The sequence below is a fragment of the Candoia aspera genome, chromosome 1 (genome assembly GCF_035149785.1).
Source record: "Candoia aspera isolate rCanAsp1 chromosome 1, rCanAsp1.hap2, whole genome shotgun sequence".
Taxonomy (NCBI): Eukaryota; Metazoa; Chordata; class Lepidosauria; order Squamata; family Boidae; genus Candoia; species Candoia aspera.
In genome coordinates this window covers 332,810,099-332,824,694 of record NC_086153.1, presented here as the reverse complement: position 1 = coordinate 332,824,694, position 14,596 = coordinate 332,810,099, and the positions used below count along the sequence as shown (strand labels likewise).

Genomic DNA, 14,596 nt, shown 5'->3' with positions numbered 1-14,596 from the left:
AAGCACTCTCCATCTATTTAGTAGTAAGCTTTCACTCTTGGGCAAGGCCTTGCAACATCACGGACATCACAAGGGGCAAATTGCTTCTGACACATCTGTCAATAGCTCAGCAGGGCACTCAACAGTCACGCACCCTCCCCGAATTTGTCCCAAATGAAGCTCAGCACCTTGATCAATAACAGGGACAATAAGGTTTGGGGGCAGGGGGGCAATCAGGCCCTGACCCCTGCAGGGAACCAAGAAGGCACTTGGACAAAATGCCACGTTAAAACGACAGCTTCCTAGTCATGAGGGTCAAGCAGCTTTGCCTCACCCCTGACCTTCTCCCACGAAGTCAGCGCATGCAACAACTGTCACCGAAGCAGCACCGCCAGCCTGCATGTTAGCTTCATGGAAGGCAATTAAGGGATGGACAATTAAGGGAAGGCAATTAAGCAGGATGGACACCATGGACAGAGTGAATAGAGGTAATACACACACACACACAATACCAGAACCCAGGACTGTCCGCTAACTCTAAATGCAGGGAGACTCAGGATAGATTTAACAGTATCTCCTTATTCATCATCTCCCACCCAAGAGAGCACAAGGAAGAAACTACATAGAAGAGATTGGGCTCCGTCAGGAAAATAATTCTTCATGGACTTGTGGGAAGGCTAAGCAATATTGGGAGCAAATGTGTATTACAATCCAAAATATTCTTAAAGTGAATATACAGCTGAAATCAGAACTTTTTCTTTTGGGTTTGACGGACCAACGATTTGAAAGAGAATTTGGCACTTGGTTTCTGTGGAGAACCACAGCGGCAAGACTTTTGTACGCACGAAGATGGAAAGACGCACAAATTCCCACAATGGAGGAATGGACGGTGAAATGATTGGAATTGGCAGAGATGGCAAAACCGATAGCACTGAGGAGAAAAAATACTGTGACTGGATTTGTTTCTACATGGAAACCAGTATTATTTGGATTATTTGCTTGTCACTGAAAAAAAGTGAAGTTTTGATTTTGAGTTTTGATGATTGTTATTTTTGATAGAAATAATGTTTATTAAGGTTTAGTTAAGAGTAAGAGATTAAGGCATTATATATTTGTATTCATTGTGTGGAAGAAGGTTGGAAGTCACTTTCTTTGTATTTCTTTCTAAATATTTCTGCACTTTTTCAATTTTTTTTCCTTTTAGTTCCTTCCTCAAACTTTTCTATACTTGGTATTTTATCTGTATTTTGAAACTTTAATAAAGTCTTTTTTATAAAAAGGAAAATAACTCTTCATCAAGTGAACAGAACAGGCCAAATTTGGGGGGGGGGGAGGGAGAAGCCGGCAAAACAAAAGATGGAGGTTGCAGATTCTGCCAGGGACTGCCTAGGGAAAATCTCCCGCCAATTTTTCCCAGTGCATCGCTAAGGATGTTGGCAATTGCTCTACTGAGAGTGTCCTCCGTCCATCATATGACTCAGAGTCGACTGTATGCAGCACATCCTGTGCTTCCCAGGACACAGGCACAGCGGCTGCTGGTAGAGCATTTGAAAAAAAATCCCTATTTTGTTACTTCATGCCCGGGTGGATTCACACAACCCCCCATGAGGAAACATGGTTGCCTAGTTTGATGCTTAGTGTAGTGTTTCTCAACCTTGGCCACTTTAAGATGGGTGGACTTCAATTCCCAGAATTCCCCAGCCACAACAGCTGAAAAATGTGGGGCAATTTCCTCTTGCTGTTAAACGGGAAACCCAATACGAGTCGTGTAAGCCAGTAAAAACACAGAGATACACCTCCCAAATACCACTGTTAAGCTCTTGCCAAAAGAAAGCGAGATCCTCTCCAAGTCTATTTTAACAAGATCTACTGAAAGGGGACAGGAGAACATTACGGAATTCTGTAAAGGGAATTCTGGGAGTTGAAATCCACCCGTCTTAAAGTGGCCAAGGTTGAGAAACACTGCTCTGTACAACTGAAGAACCTCAATGTATTTCTTTCATACTGGCCACTCCCTTTCCTATTCGATGCACAATCGTTCAGCACCCCTTCATTCTTGACCCCCCCCTTCTTGTCTTACCACACAGCACTTCTTCAGTATCCGCTTTTCAATGCATTCAAGTTCTCTGTTTCTCTGATGTACCCAATTCTCATTTTCCTATAACCAAGTGCACAGAAACATAGTCGTATGCAAAGCCATTTTTGCTTCTTTCAACAATCATTTGCAACAGGACGGACATAACCCGCTACCCTTCTATCTGTATCTGCACACCTTAAAATTTCTCAGTCTGTTTTCTTTAGCAAACGTTCTTCCAAGGTACACAGATTCATTTTTTAGGGTTTTTTAGCTACACGTATGCAACTTTCACCTGTGCACTCCATCCCCGCTATCCAACCTACCTACATTAACTTTCAAATCCATACCTGGCATTGCACTGCACTGTTCGCTGTGACTTAACTCTCATGGGGAGGAGCAGCTTCAGTAGATGGAATTAAGTCCCAAACGTTCACTGAAAGTAACTAATTGGGTTTGGAGCACAAGCTTCTTATTAATGGTAATTTTTAAAAAGTTGCCTTTTAAAGGGAGACCTCCCAACTCCTAGCCCTGCACCCCTACAATCATGCCACATAGGGATGTCACATTTTTGCTTTATTTAAAAAAAAATACAAAACAGTATTAACAGGTATACAGTGGTACGTATACAAAGTCTACAGCTTGATTACTGTACAGTGTTACGAAGAGAGCAGAGCTGCAGCCCGGAATGGCTCGGCTGGCCTCGGGGGAGATCCTGTGTTCTAAGTGCTAAACATCCTAGGAGAGGGAAGTCATTTCAAATCTTGCCTGTGGAGGAAGAGCAAAGGGCAGGCTCTAGTTGGTGACCAGCAAACATCAGAATGATAGCAGAAAGGGAAGAGGAGGAGATTAGCAGTCATGATGGTGCCTAGGGAACTTTAATTCTTGGAGGTTAGGGAGCGTCCGAGCTCTCTGAGAATGACAGATGAATCAGTATTAATCCTGATACAAGCTTGTAGTGCAAATATGTTCCTTTGGTTAAATAGGTCACCCACCTACCCCAAGGATCTTCCTTTTCTAAAAACACATTTACTCTTTACTCTTATACCAAGTAAACACATGTATATCTGAGGAAGAAGATGGATTCAACCACCATCTTTTTAAATACCAAAGCAAAGATTCTTAAACTTCTGCTTTGCCTGTGTCTGTCGTATTTATTTATCTGCTGTATCAATAAAAAATGCACTCTTTGCAAACCAGCCAGCTGTGCTTGCTCTCTATTTCCATGGGAACTCTGCCAGTGTTCACCCAGATTCCAAGGTGGGAGTCACTGCCTCGACCTAATAGGAAAATGTATTTCCTAGCATGTTAAAAGGCTCCCACTGGGCTTCAGAATGTGGTATCTCTGCAGGGAAAACCCTGCCCACTTTTTTCCAGGAAAAGCGTTGACGGGTTTGTGCACCTTTCTCTTTCCAAATCCACATGCGGCTTAAGATGCACTAGGAAGGCTCTGCCCCAGTGCTGTCAAAAGGGAGATTTTGAAGGGCAGGTGGTCTATGGGTTGGGCCCTAGCTGCTGTGGGGCACACCTCCTTCACCAACTGTCATGTTGGGAAGGATTGGGATGATGTAACAAATCAAAGGGAGCCCTTGCACAGACATGCCCAAAACACACAGCCCTTCTAGAGACAAGTACAGACAGGTCACTGTTGAGAACTGACCACTCACACAGCACCCAATATCCCAAACCAGACTTTTTTTTTAGAAGGCTTTAGGCCACTGGCTCGGATACCCAACACACACTGCATAATACATTGCTTCGAGCCAAACCCCTCCCGAGTGATGTCTTTCACAAACTCCAGCAATGGGCTTTGGACTCCTGGAACAAGGAGAATAAAGAGTGCTTCTTAGGTGCCTGTTCTTCTCTAAAAAGAGAAGGCCCTTGACAAAACAAAGAAACCATGAAAAAACTAGCCATTGTTTAGTGGAAATGTCAGTTGCCTGCACTCCTTCTTCACAACCAGAGTTGCTTAATGCCCACCAGAGGCAAGCTGTCCACAAAGCTCTTCAGCTAAGCCACCAAATGACCATTGTCTCTGGAGAGACAGCTGGCAAGGGGGGCTCTTCCCAGGCTGAGAGGCACAGAAAAGTCCGTATTGAGCCGTGGGGGCTCTCTCGCATTAGCACTGCTCTGTGAGAAAATGTGCAAGGCAGGCTTGAGAGCCCTCCGCAGGGCAACAGAACTTATTCCATACATTGATACTTCGCAACTCGGTGGCCAGACCAAGAGACTTTGTACAGTACTGCTCAGCTGGCAACAACAAAAAGCCATTAGGGAAGTAAAAAGCCACTGGAAGGACGTACTACAAGATATTCAAGTTTAACCAGAAGGAGAATTTTGGGAACACGTTATGAATTTTCCCCATCACCTCTCCCTCCCAATTTGAGTAAGAGCCCTTTGAAAATGTGTTCAGTGCTAACACAATCTTGCCTCTTCCTCCTTAAAGCAGAAAACAGAACTGAGCCTCAAGCCAGAAAGAGCACAAGCCCCCAAGCCAAAGGCAGATGCAGCTAGTCTGAAAAACTCCTGAGCAAGGAGGGACGCGGGGTCAGTTGGCAGCTTTACCACCCTCTGCAGTTTCAATGAAACGCTACCAGCAATCCAGACCAAGCCGTCTGGATTGTTTCCTGCGATTTGCTGCCAGCTGTCACCTGGGAGGGTCTCTGCTCTCTTACAGCCAAGACACAAGCAAGAAGGGCCACTGGAGCCAGGCCCCGAGGCCTGAAATCCCTCACTTCCTATAGCTTTATTTTTCTGCCGACATCCTCCCTTGCAATGCACGCCTATCCCACTACGCAGTACTGGTCCTACGCTCCAGTATAGCTTCTTGAGCCAGGGCTCCTTCCTAATGTGCAACTCTGCTCCGAGCCTCTCTTCCTGACCCGAAGTCACCATCACTTCATCCTCTCTTCTGATTGCTTCCTTGCCAGACCAGGCGCATGACGCCCTTCTCTGCCATTCCTGCAGCCTCAGGCAAATTGCAAGACCCCAAATTAAATCAGAAATGTAAATTAAAAGCTAGTTTTTAAAGTCCATAAATAAGACAGGGGAAGAGGGAATTGTGGGACCTGAAGTTATTCCAATCTTCTACGACAAGTCTATCTCCAAACCTTTCCCCGCCATGGGGACGGCTGACCTCTGTGGGTCACAATGCACTTTGCCTCGACCACAGTGCCTGGAGTGTAAACACTGCCTGTCGCTTTGCCAGCAGAAGGAGCTTCTTGCTCCCAAGTCCTCGGGACACCTGTGAGCCAAGTGGGGAAAGTCTGGGAAGGGTCTGCTGCTGGCTACGGGTGTGTCTCTGTAGGCTTTATTATTGCACCGTGACTAAAATGCAGAGGAGGACAGCAGCACAGAGGCAGGTCATCGCTTCACTTTTGCATCTTCCTTGATCTTCCAGATCATCAGCTCCATACAGGCTCGGGCATCCTCGCTGGAGTCATGACCTTCCACTGTTAGCAACCAGAAAAATAAGAAGCCGTTTATTTACCTCTGTAATGGGTTTATAGGGCCGCCCAGTTCAAACAGGATGTTCAACTCAAATGGTGGGACTCTGGGTGGCGTACAGCAGAGAACAAGTAAAATACCAAACAACAGCAACATAACATTAAAAAGCATACCTGATATATAAAATGGCAACTGAACACTGTAATAAAACAAGCAAAGGGGGACTCTGATCAACTGGACTCAAATACCTGGGGGAAAAGGCAGGTCTTAACGACTTCCCTAAAGCTGAGCACAGTTGGGGTCTGCTGGGGGGGGGGGATTAGCTATTACCCTGGGGTGACCAATTGTCTCCAAGTTAAGAAGACTGATATATTGGGTAGATTTTAGAAACGATTTTAATTCTTTTTCAGGTGCAGCAGATCAGATGCCATAAAAACAGCTAGCGTATACACTTGTGAATAAGCCGAGAATTTGAGGTGCCAAAATACACCCCAAAATTGGGTTCAGCTTTTCTGCAGCTGGGCTTACCCACAGGTATATATGGTTCGTTTTTCCTTCAGCTTTTTAAAAGCATCTGTATATCCCATATACACCTGCAGATAAGCCCATCTGCAGATAAGCCCACCCTTGAATTTTTAACCAAAATACCGTGAGAAATGCTCCCCCCACGGATAAGCCAACTGGGAAAATTAAAACACGCAAAAATTTCGAGGATCGGCTTACCCACGGATGGGCTTCTATGCAAGTACGTATGGTGGCTATACAGGTGAATCTTTATTTGCCCAGAACTGTGTATGTATTTCATTTGCAACGTCTCTGAAATTCTACAGTTAGGAAGATTAAATTTTTTAAAAAAAACCTCACCATCTCTATTGGCAAAATAGAGTTCTATACAGGTATGAGAGAGAGAGAGAGAGAGAACACAGTTCCTGCCTGGAGAGCAGCAAGGCTGTTGTTGGGGGAACCTCTGTCTGGTGCGCAGGCCACAGATCGTTGTGGACCAAGAAGTCCTAACAGGAGTGACTCATGCCGACATGGTTAGAACCCCACAACGTGCTTTCTAAAGCCCAGACGCTGCAGCTTGTTCACAATGTAGCACACAGGATGCACAATTGGAATGAACAAGTTTAGAAACATAACACTAACACTCTGACTGCTGCACTGGTTAGCAATTGGCTAGCTCAAAATGGGGGCTCCGGTCTACGAAGCCCTGTGTAGCTCAGCAAGGTACTTACAGAACTGTTTCTTCCGAACTCCTGCCCTGCCCTCTGTGTTCTGCCCAAAAGGGAATGCTGAGATTCCCCACCCTGTCTGAAGAGGGTGGGGACCCACAAGTGAGCCTTCTTGGTGGCTGCCCCCACTGCAGGCCTCCTAGGATGCGTAAAGCCCCCAACCTTTTAGAAAGCGTCAAAAAGCATTTGATGGATGATGCTGGACTGCCTTTTTCTTAAGTTTTAATCTGATGTGGTTTCATTTTTCTTGGTTGTGTTGTATTTATTTTTTTATGTGGGGTTCTTTTAAGATACGTGTTTTTCTATTTCTAATTTTGCTTGAGTCTCGGAAGCAGACAATACAGAAATGATTTCATAAATAGGTAATATATACATGGCCCTCTCCCTCCTTAGTATGACCTATTACTGTGTTCAGTTCTCAGATTTATCACATTTCCATCTGCAGATAAAGTTCTTCCAATCTCACTCTCAGTGCTTGGTAGGCACAGCACTCTGTAATGATTAGATTTTCATCCTTTTTTGGGGGGGGGGGTCTGAATTAGAAGGGAGTTTCCATTTGAACCCGCAAGATAATTTTTACCATAACATGACAGAAAAGAGGACAATAATTTAGGCAGAGGGTGAATGGGAATAAAGGGCAATTAGAAGTTAAACTGGAGCCCTCAACAGATCGTGCACATAGTCCGCATCCGTCTCCCCTCTCCCGCCACAGGCACGCTCGTATCTGGCCACAAAGTCTTACCACTATCCTGGATGATGCGCTTGAGGTAATCCGCCATCAAGGTACGCAACGCCCGCTTGTAAGGCAAACCCAGGCGGTGCGGGAAGACGACTGCCGTGTCCACCACCAGGCAATGGATAAGCTGGCAAGGGAAGGAAGAAGGCATATCCGGTTGGATCCTTTTTTATATTCCTCCTTTCCTGTCTTTTAATTAAGGCTGCTTAATTAAGTACAAGAATATGTGTTCCAAAGAAGCACCTCTTAAAAGAACTATGAGAGAAGACAATGGGCTTAGAGGCAGATTTATCCGTAAGCTAGCAACGGCCATCAGTTGGGGGGAAGGGAGTGGGTGGGGCAAGCGTGTATTTCTGTGCAACATTTACCTTTAGTGCAAACAAGTCACTTTCTAAACTATGGCCTATGAGGATAGTGTCTGCGCTGAACATACTCAAGAGAACCGCCTGGACGTCTCGGAGAGTTATGGACGCATTTTCCAGATCTGCCTCAGTCACACCCGAAAACCTGACAGGGAAAGATTGGTCTCATCAGGCACTATTCTTCTGCTGGTTTTCAGACCGCCCATCCCACGTGCAATTTTGGGTTACAAGTAACTCCTGCTCAGAGAATCTCCTCCCTCTTCCATTCTGCACAAAATTTCTTGACCACACGGGCAGAGCAAAATGGACCCTGACCTCTGCCAATAATGGCTGAAAACAGAAGGAACACTTCCCCACCATTTTGTACTAGGAAACAGATAAAAACTGTAGCGTAAGCACTAAGATGGACACCACACAAGAGACAACTTCCCCCTCAAATCCCGCACCACCCATATGCGTCACGCAGCCCTCAGACGTCTCCCTGATATTAAATGTTTGCAAAGGTGGCCATAAAAAGAGTGCCCCCCCATCTTATTGGAAAGAACCAAGTTCAGAGCGAGAACTCAGAAAGAAACACAAAAAGCAGGTTCCTCCTGAAGAGAAATACCTGGCTCATTTCTTGGGGTAACGGGAGCTAGGCAGATCAATGGTTTGGGAGTGCAAACTTTCTGAACCAATTTTTCTGATTCTCAAATCAAATCAAGGACAAGAAAATAATCTGAAATGCAAGAATAAAGAAAGATCTCCTGCTGAAACTCTGGAAAGAAAGCCAGGGAGGAAGTGAGGCTAGCCTAGACGGATGGACCTGACTCAGCAGACAGCAACTTGAAAGAGGCGGATGCTTAGCAGATACCCAGCTGCTGTCACCCCCAAGTGCACAAGTTTTTGTGCTACAAAAGCTTATCCTCGTGCTTTTTCAAACTCTGTGGCCCCTCACCGAGTGTTGTAATCCACCACTTTGTAGTCTGGCTTGACAAAAGTGTCGTAGACCACTTTCAGGTCTGAGTTGATCACAGTGACTCGCGTCAGCTCCAAACCTTGCTTCGTGTAACACTGCAGAAGACAAGACACAAGAGACACAAAGAAGGCATGTTTGAGAAAGGGTTCCCACCAGCTGTTGGGCCGCTGTAGCTATTCATCAGACCCCAGCCAATTTTACAGCCAAACAGAAAGATTCTATTTCTATTCAGAAATTTCTCTAGTAATTCAGCTGTGGGACTTAGTGGGCCTTCATTATTTTACTGCATTTCTATTCTGCCTTCTTTCCAAGGAGTTCAGAAATTGTAATTGGCACCCCCCACTCTATATGTCATCTCTACAGTAACTCTGGGAGCTGGGGTTAAGCCTCATAACAATGACCAGTCCAAGGCCATTCTGCTGTGACACCCCCCAACTTGATATTCTCCAGACATATTGAGTCTGCAATTCTCAAAATTCCAACCAGCACAGCTAGGCTGATGGGAATGCTGGAGGATGCAGCGTCAACAAACCTAAAGGGCACCAGCTTGGGGAAGGGAACGTAACAGGTACATTTGTGCCTAAGCCCCTCTCAGTGATGCTCAAAGAAAAGTTCAATTCTGCAAACATACAAATAAATCATGGAAATGCAATGAAATGTTGGTTTAGGCTTCTAGAGTCTTCCCTCTTCCAGAACGCACCATCTTATTCCACCTCCCCTGAAACCTCTCCCTGAACCTCAGGCAGGCAACATTTTGTGGCCACTGAGCATACTCAAGTCTTCCTAACTGTTTGCTTCTGGGACTGCCTTCTCACCATTTTTTCAATTGAGTATTTCTTTTCTACTCCTACAATGCACATAAAAAACAGGTGGAGCTTCAATCACGCCGTGGCCACCATCCTGACCCTTTTGACCACACCCTGTAGATACCTCTGGTTTACCTCCTTGATGATTGCTTCCTCTTGAATCTCAGCAACCCTGTTCTACTTAGATAGCCCTTTCTATGTTACCCAAGCTCTCTATTAAATATGCATAATGGTGTCAAAGTTGTTTCCATTCAGATAACCTGGAGAGTCTGAGCACAGAATTTAAATACACATTCCTGATGAAGTATGAAATCCTTAACATAATTCTAAATGCACAGCCAACCTACCATTTCACAATCTAAGGCGTAGATGCCAGGATGGCCATCTGCACTAGGCAACTTTTCAAACGTCTTCACAAAACCTTCCAGATTTTCCTTCCGGCCATCGTGGACATGTTGCTTAGGATGAAAGTGAGGGAGAATTAAAGAGGTGTTAAAGCCATTCCTGGAGAAAGGACCAAGAGGTCTCCAATCTTGCCCACCTTTAATTAGCAGGCTAGTAGCCTTGCAAAATGCCAACCAGAGTAAACACAGTATTGGAATTAAAGGTTCCCTTTTTATGGTGGATGGAGGGAAGCCTGAAAACTGACTTGCTCTATGACACAGAGTCAAAAGATCAATAACAATCACAAGAGTGGAAGAGAATACCCTCACTTTCAGTTATGGAATAAAAAAAACCTGACAGAAGTTCTCAAGAACATTCAAGAGAACAACAGAGAAAGAAAGAAGCATATCTGGACAGTAGTTTTTTCAAACAGCAAATCTATGATGTCTCAGGGGAGCGAGAGATATACTCTACCTCTACTGTTAAAAAGGAACCTTTGTGGTAGGCCTAATATTCAATTTTCCTTACAGTGGACAAACGTATCTAGAAAGTGGGGATGTATCAGAACAGCCCCCCCAGGAGAGTGAGTTTTGAGCACAAAGCATTTTACACACCCCTAGAGAGGTGTGGACTAAAATCTCTGGGGAGGGAAAACGTTCTGACCCCCTTTAGTTTCCTCAGAGCTCACACCAGTTTTTATGTACCTCTAGGTGCTTTAAGCCACAGTCTCGCTCACTGTTGGTCGGGAAGCCCGCATTCTCAAGGAATGCAGATGCCTCAGGCCTGCCCCGAATTACCTCCTTCTTCCACCACCAGGTTCCCTTCTTCTCCGTCATGGAAGATCCTGTAGATGTCACCGTACTGTGACCAGTGTTACTATGTAATTATCATATACTCTGATTTATAGCTATGGGGGGGTGCACATCACAAGATGAACATGCGTTAACAGCGTGATGCTTTAAAAAAAAAAGGCATACACAATCCTAGGTTGCATCAACAGAAGCCTGGTGTCAAGATCAAGAGAAGCCTTTGTTCAGATCACACTCAGGACACTGTGTCCACATTTTAGGAAGGGCTTTGTTAAACTGGATTGTACTCAGAGGAGAGGAACCAAGATGATAAGAGCCCTGAAAGGAAAAATCAGTGAGGAGGCATTGGGTATCCCTTGCCTAGAGAAGAGAAAACTGCAGAAAGACACGATAGCTGCCTTCAAGTATCTCAAGGACTGTTGTGTATAAGATGGGGTAGTGCCGATCCAGGAAAGACAGGAAACAATGGATTTAAATAACTAGAAAACTGATTTTGGTTGGTCATCAAGAAAATTTCCCAGATGGTAAGAGTTATTCTACAACAGAACAGCCTCAGGGGGTGGTGGAGCAGCGTTCACTGGAGGTGTTTGAACAGAGGCTGAATGGCCATCTGTGGGAGATGCTACAGTAGTGGATTCCTGCACTGAGCACATGGTTGGACTAGATGATCTCAAAGGTCCCGGGGCTTCTGGTGGGAATGGTGGACTGAACGGCTGTGCCCGCAGTCTCAGTGTGTGGAGCTGACAATGCGGTAACATTTTGCGGGCTCAGGCAGGTTTTCCTGAAGCCCAGAAACATTCTCTGGATCAAGGGGAATACCTGGAATCATCCCACCTGTCCTCCGGACGGCTGCTTGCAGCCAGAAGATCTCAAACAGCGTTTCGCGTTCAACTGGTAAGAGCCAGCTGGGAGGCAGGGACTTCATCACTTTCCAAGCCACGCTGTACCCTTACAGGGACAGTAAGACCGGCCACCCCATTTCTAAATCACCAATTTGTATGTTTTTAAGTATATGTACCCCAGGAGAGGCTTTCTACAGCGAGAAGTTGGTTCTCTTGGTGCTGATCATTATTTTTGGGATTACTTTTCTAATTTTTTTTTTAAGTTTTGGATTTCATTTTCCTTCCAAATATAAAGGAGGATTGAGAGTAAACAATTATCTTCCTGTTATTATTTTTGTATTAAATTTGAAGACATTAGCATTTTCAAATCAGCTGATTTGAACCTTCAGCTTTCTGTTTTCACTTTCCCTTGAGAACTGTCGGCTATCTCACTCTCACTTTATCTAAACACACTTTGGAACTCTTCCCTGTCTTCGACTTTCGCTGGCTAAGCTCCTGGGGGCGCCATAAACTACTGCGTGAGACATGGAGGATTTCAAACAGATCCTTTCTGACTTTCACCAGGATTTTAAACAGATTTCTTCTGATTTCTATCAAGCTGTATGCAAGATATTCAAGACATTGTGGAAAATATGAGATCTAAAATGTGCCATCAGGTTGGGGATGTGATGGATGAAATTGAGGAATTTAAGAGTGATAGAAAGGTTTTTTTTAAGACTGAGATTGGGACTTTCATCAAGATGCTAGATGAAGATTGGATACTGGAGTTGGAGAAATCTAAGGGAGAGAGTGATCTGCAAGCCTTAAGTTGGGCTGCTTGATTCTTTCAAGAGGAAAGCTCTGTGCACATTGTGGGGATATGTCACTGCTCTGGTTTATTTTGAAGTGGGATAAGGGTTGAAAAATGTTTATCTGGTTTGCTTTCAGGATTTGATTGATGTTATTTGCTTTCAAAGATTTGGATTTACTGTTTTGAATTGTCTTTGTTTTCTGGGTTTATTAAGATTAGGATTATTAAAACGGTTGTATTATCAAGTATAATAGCAGACAAGGTATGTGTTTTTAAATTCAATTCTTATTATAGTAGACAGAAATGTATAGAATAGTGGTAGGAAGGGAATAATTAAATATGTGTTATCTTTTGGAGGGGAGAAAGATGTTTAGGAGGTTTATATGAATTTTTTCTTTATTTTAATATAAGGGAGAGGAGTAGCTGTATTTAGTGGTCTTTATTATGTGATAAAGTGGAATGATTTATAGAAATCATGTGGTGTTTTGGTTTAATATAGAGTAAGAGATTGATTCTGGAAATTTTTGTATATCCTTGCTGTTGAAAGTCAGAAGCCACATCTTTTGTAAATTAGGGGGAAAAATTTTCTCTTGTGTTTTCACACTTTTTTAGTCCTTCTTTCTTTCTTTGTATTTGGGGGGGGTGGTTGTTGGGTTTTTTTGTCTCTTGAAACTTAATAAAATTTACTATTAAAAAAAGAAATCCCTTCCAGACCTTACAAGGAGTAACTATGCTTTCTGCACAAATGCCTGTGACAGCATGCCCTGCCCACAGGTATCAGATACAAATCTCCAATAAACTGCATAGCTGGATGGAAAACAGCTCAACAAAGTGGCTGAAAAATGATACAGCTAGTGGTCATGGATGCTCACCTCAGACTAAACAAATACCAGCACACCACAGATAACCTCAAGGAGCAACTGGAACAAACATGACTCCGGAACACACAAAATGCTGACAACCACCATCAGAATTACACCTCTAAGTCAAGCTGAAAAAAGAAGACAAAACTCCAAACCAAATTGCTCAAGCTAAACCCCAGAGGCAATGCCTCTTCATCCAACTGTATTGTGACCAGGGACCCCAACATACAACACAGTGAAAGAACTTACAAAAAGGTTGGACATCTCACAGAGGGGAGCGAATATTCTATCCCCTCCCCACCATGGTGCTTCCAGAAGATCAAAGACAGAGCAGAGGAAACAACAGCAAATTAGAAACGCAATCGATAAACAACCCACCCTAACCAACTGCTCCATTACCAAAGAAACAACCCAACCTCCCACAAGAGGAGCTGTGTAAGAACATTATTCAGATGAGTACAAATGCACTGCAGCAACCCAGAACACCAGAAAAAGGAAACAGGTCACCTATACAGCATCTTCCGACAAAATGGACACCCATGCAACTTTATCAGAAAGTGTCTTATCACTCAACCCACTATAACACAACCAACACAAGCTATGAGTTATGAGAAGAACACTGCCATACATCAAAAACATCTCAGAAACAACCAACAGACTGTTACAACCTCATGGTATCAGCATAGCACACAAACCAACTAAAGTCCTCCAAAACATCTTAAGTAACCCAAAAGACCCAGTAGCCTGAGAAGAAAAAACAGGAGTCACCTACAACATACAGTGTAAGGACTGTAGCAGCCACTATGTAGGACAGGCAGGCAGAAGACTAGCAGGGCGCAATCCACGAACAGCAGCTGGCAGTCAGGAGACACGATGAGAACTCCTTAGTCTCACAAAACATGGACAGACTCAACCATACTTTCAGCTGGGAAAGCGAGAGCATCCTAGACCAAGCCAAATCCAAAAACACTAGGGAATTCCCGGAAGCTTGGCACTTAGACATAAACCACATTTACACACGATTCAAAAGAGACAACAAAAAGCTAAGAAACAAAAAGACCAGAACACGTCCTCTCCAGCGGCCGACACCCAGATAAGCAGGGATTAACACCAGACAAACAATCAGGCAGAAAACAATACCCTAATCAAGGAACTACCAAGGAGGAAACCACCACCACCCACCAACACTGGCAGGGCAAGCAACTGTATATAAACAGGGAGCAAACCCCAGACTCCCTCACGCTGATGTTACCTAGTTGGATAATGAAACATCCGCAAGCAAACCACCAAGCTCAGAGAGCACCAAGGACTCCA

At 44.2% G+C, this 14,596-nt stretch overlaps 1 protein-coding gene across 2 annotated transcripts in view; it reads right to left on the bottom strand.

Moving 5' to 3' along the window:
* Positions 1-2,611: 2,611 nt before the first annotated feature.
* Positions 2,612-14,596, bottom strand: part of REXO1 (RNA exonuclease 1 homolog) — a 37,479-nt gene continuing 25,494 nt past the window's right edge. For both annotated transcript variants that reach the window (XM_063290750.1, XM_063290751.1), the window contains exons 12-16: positions 9,942-10,052; positions 8,768-8,883; positions 7,837-7,975; positions 7,475-7,595; positions 2,612-5,505 (exon numbers count right to left, since the gene is read on the bottom strand). In XM_063290750.1, coding sequence (XP_063146820.1) covers positions 5,417-5,505; positions 7,475-7,595; positions 7,837-7,975; positions 8,768-8,883; positions 9,942-10,052 — 576 coding nt within the window. In that variant the 3' untranslated portion in view covers positions 2,612-5,416. The remainder of the gene's footprint in view (positions 5,506-7,474; positions 7,596-7,836; positions 7,976-8,767; positions 8,884-9,941; positions 10,053-14,596) is intronic.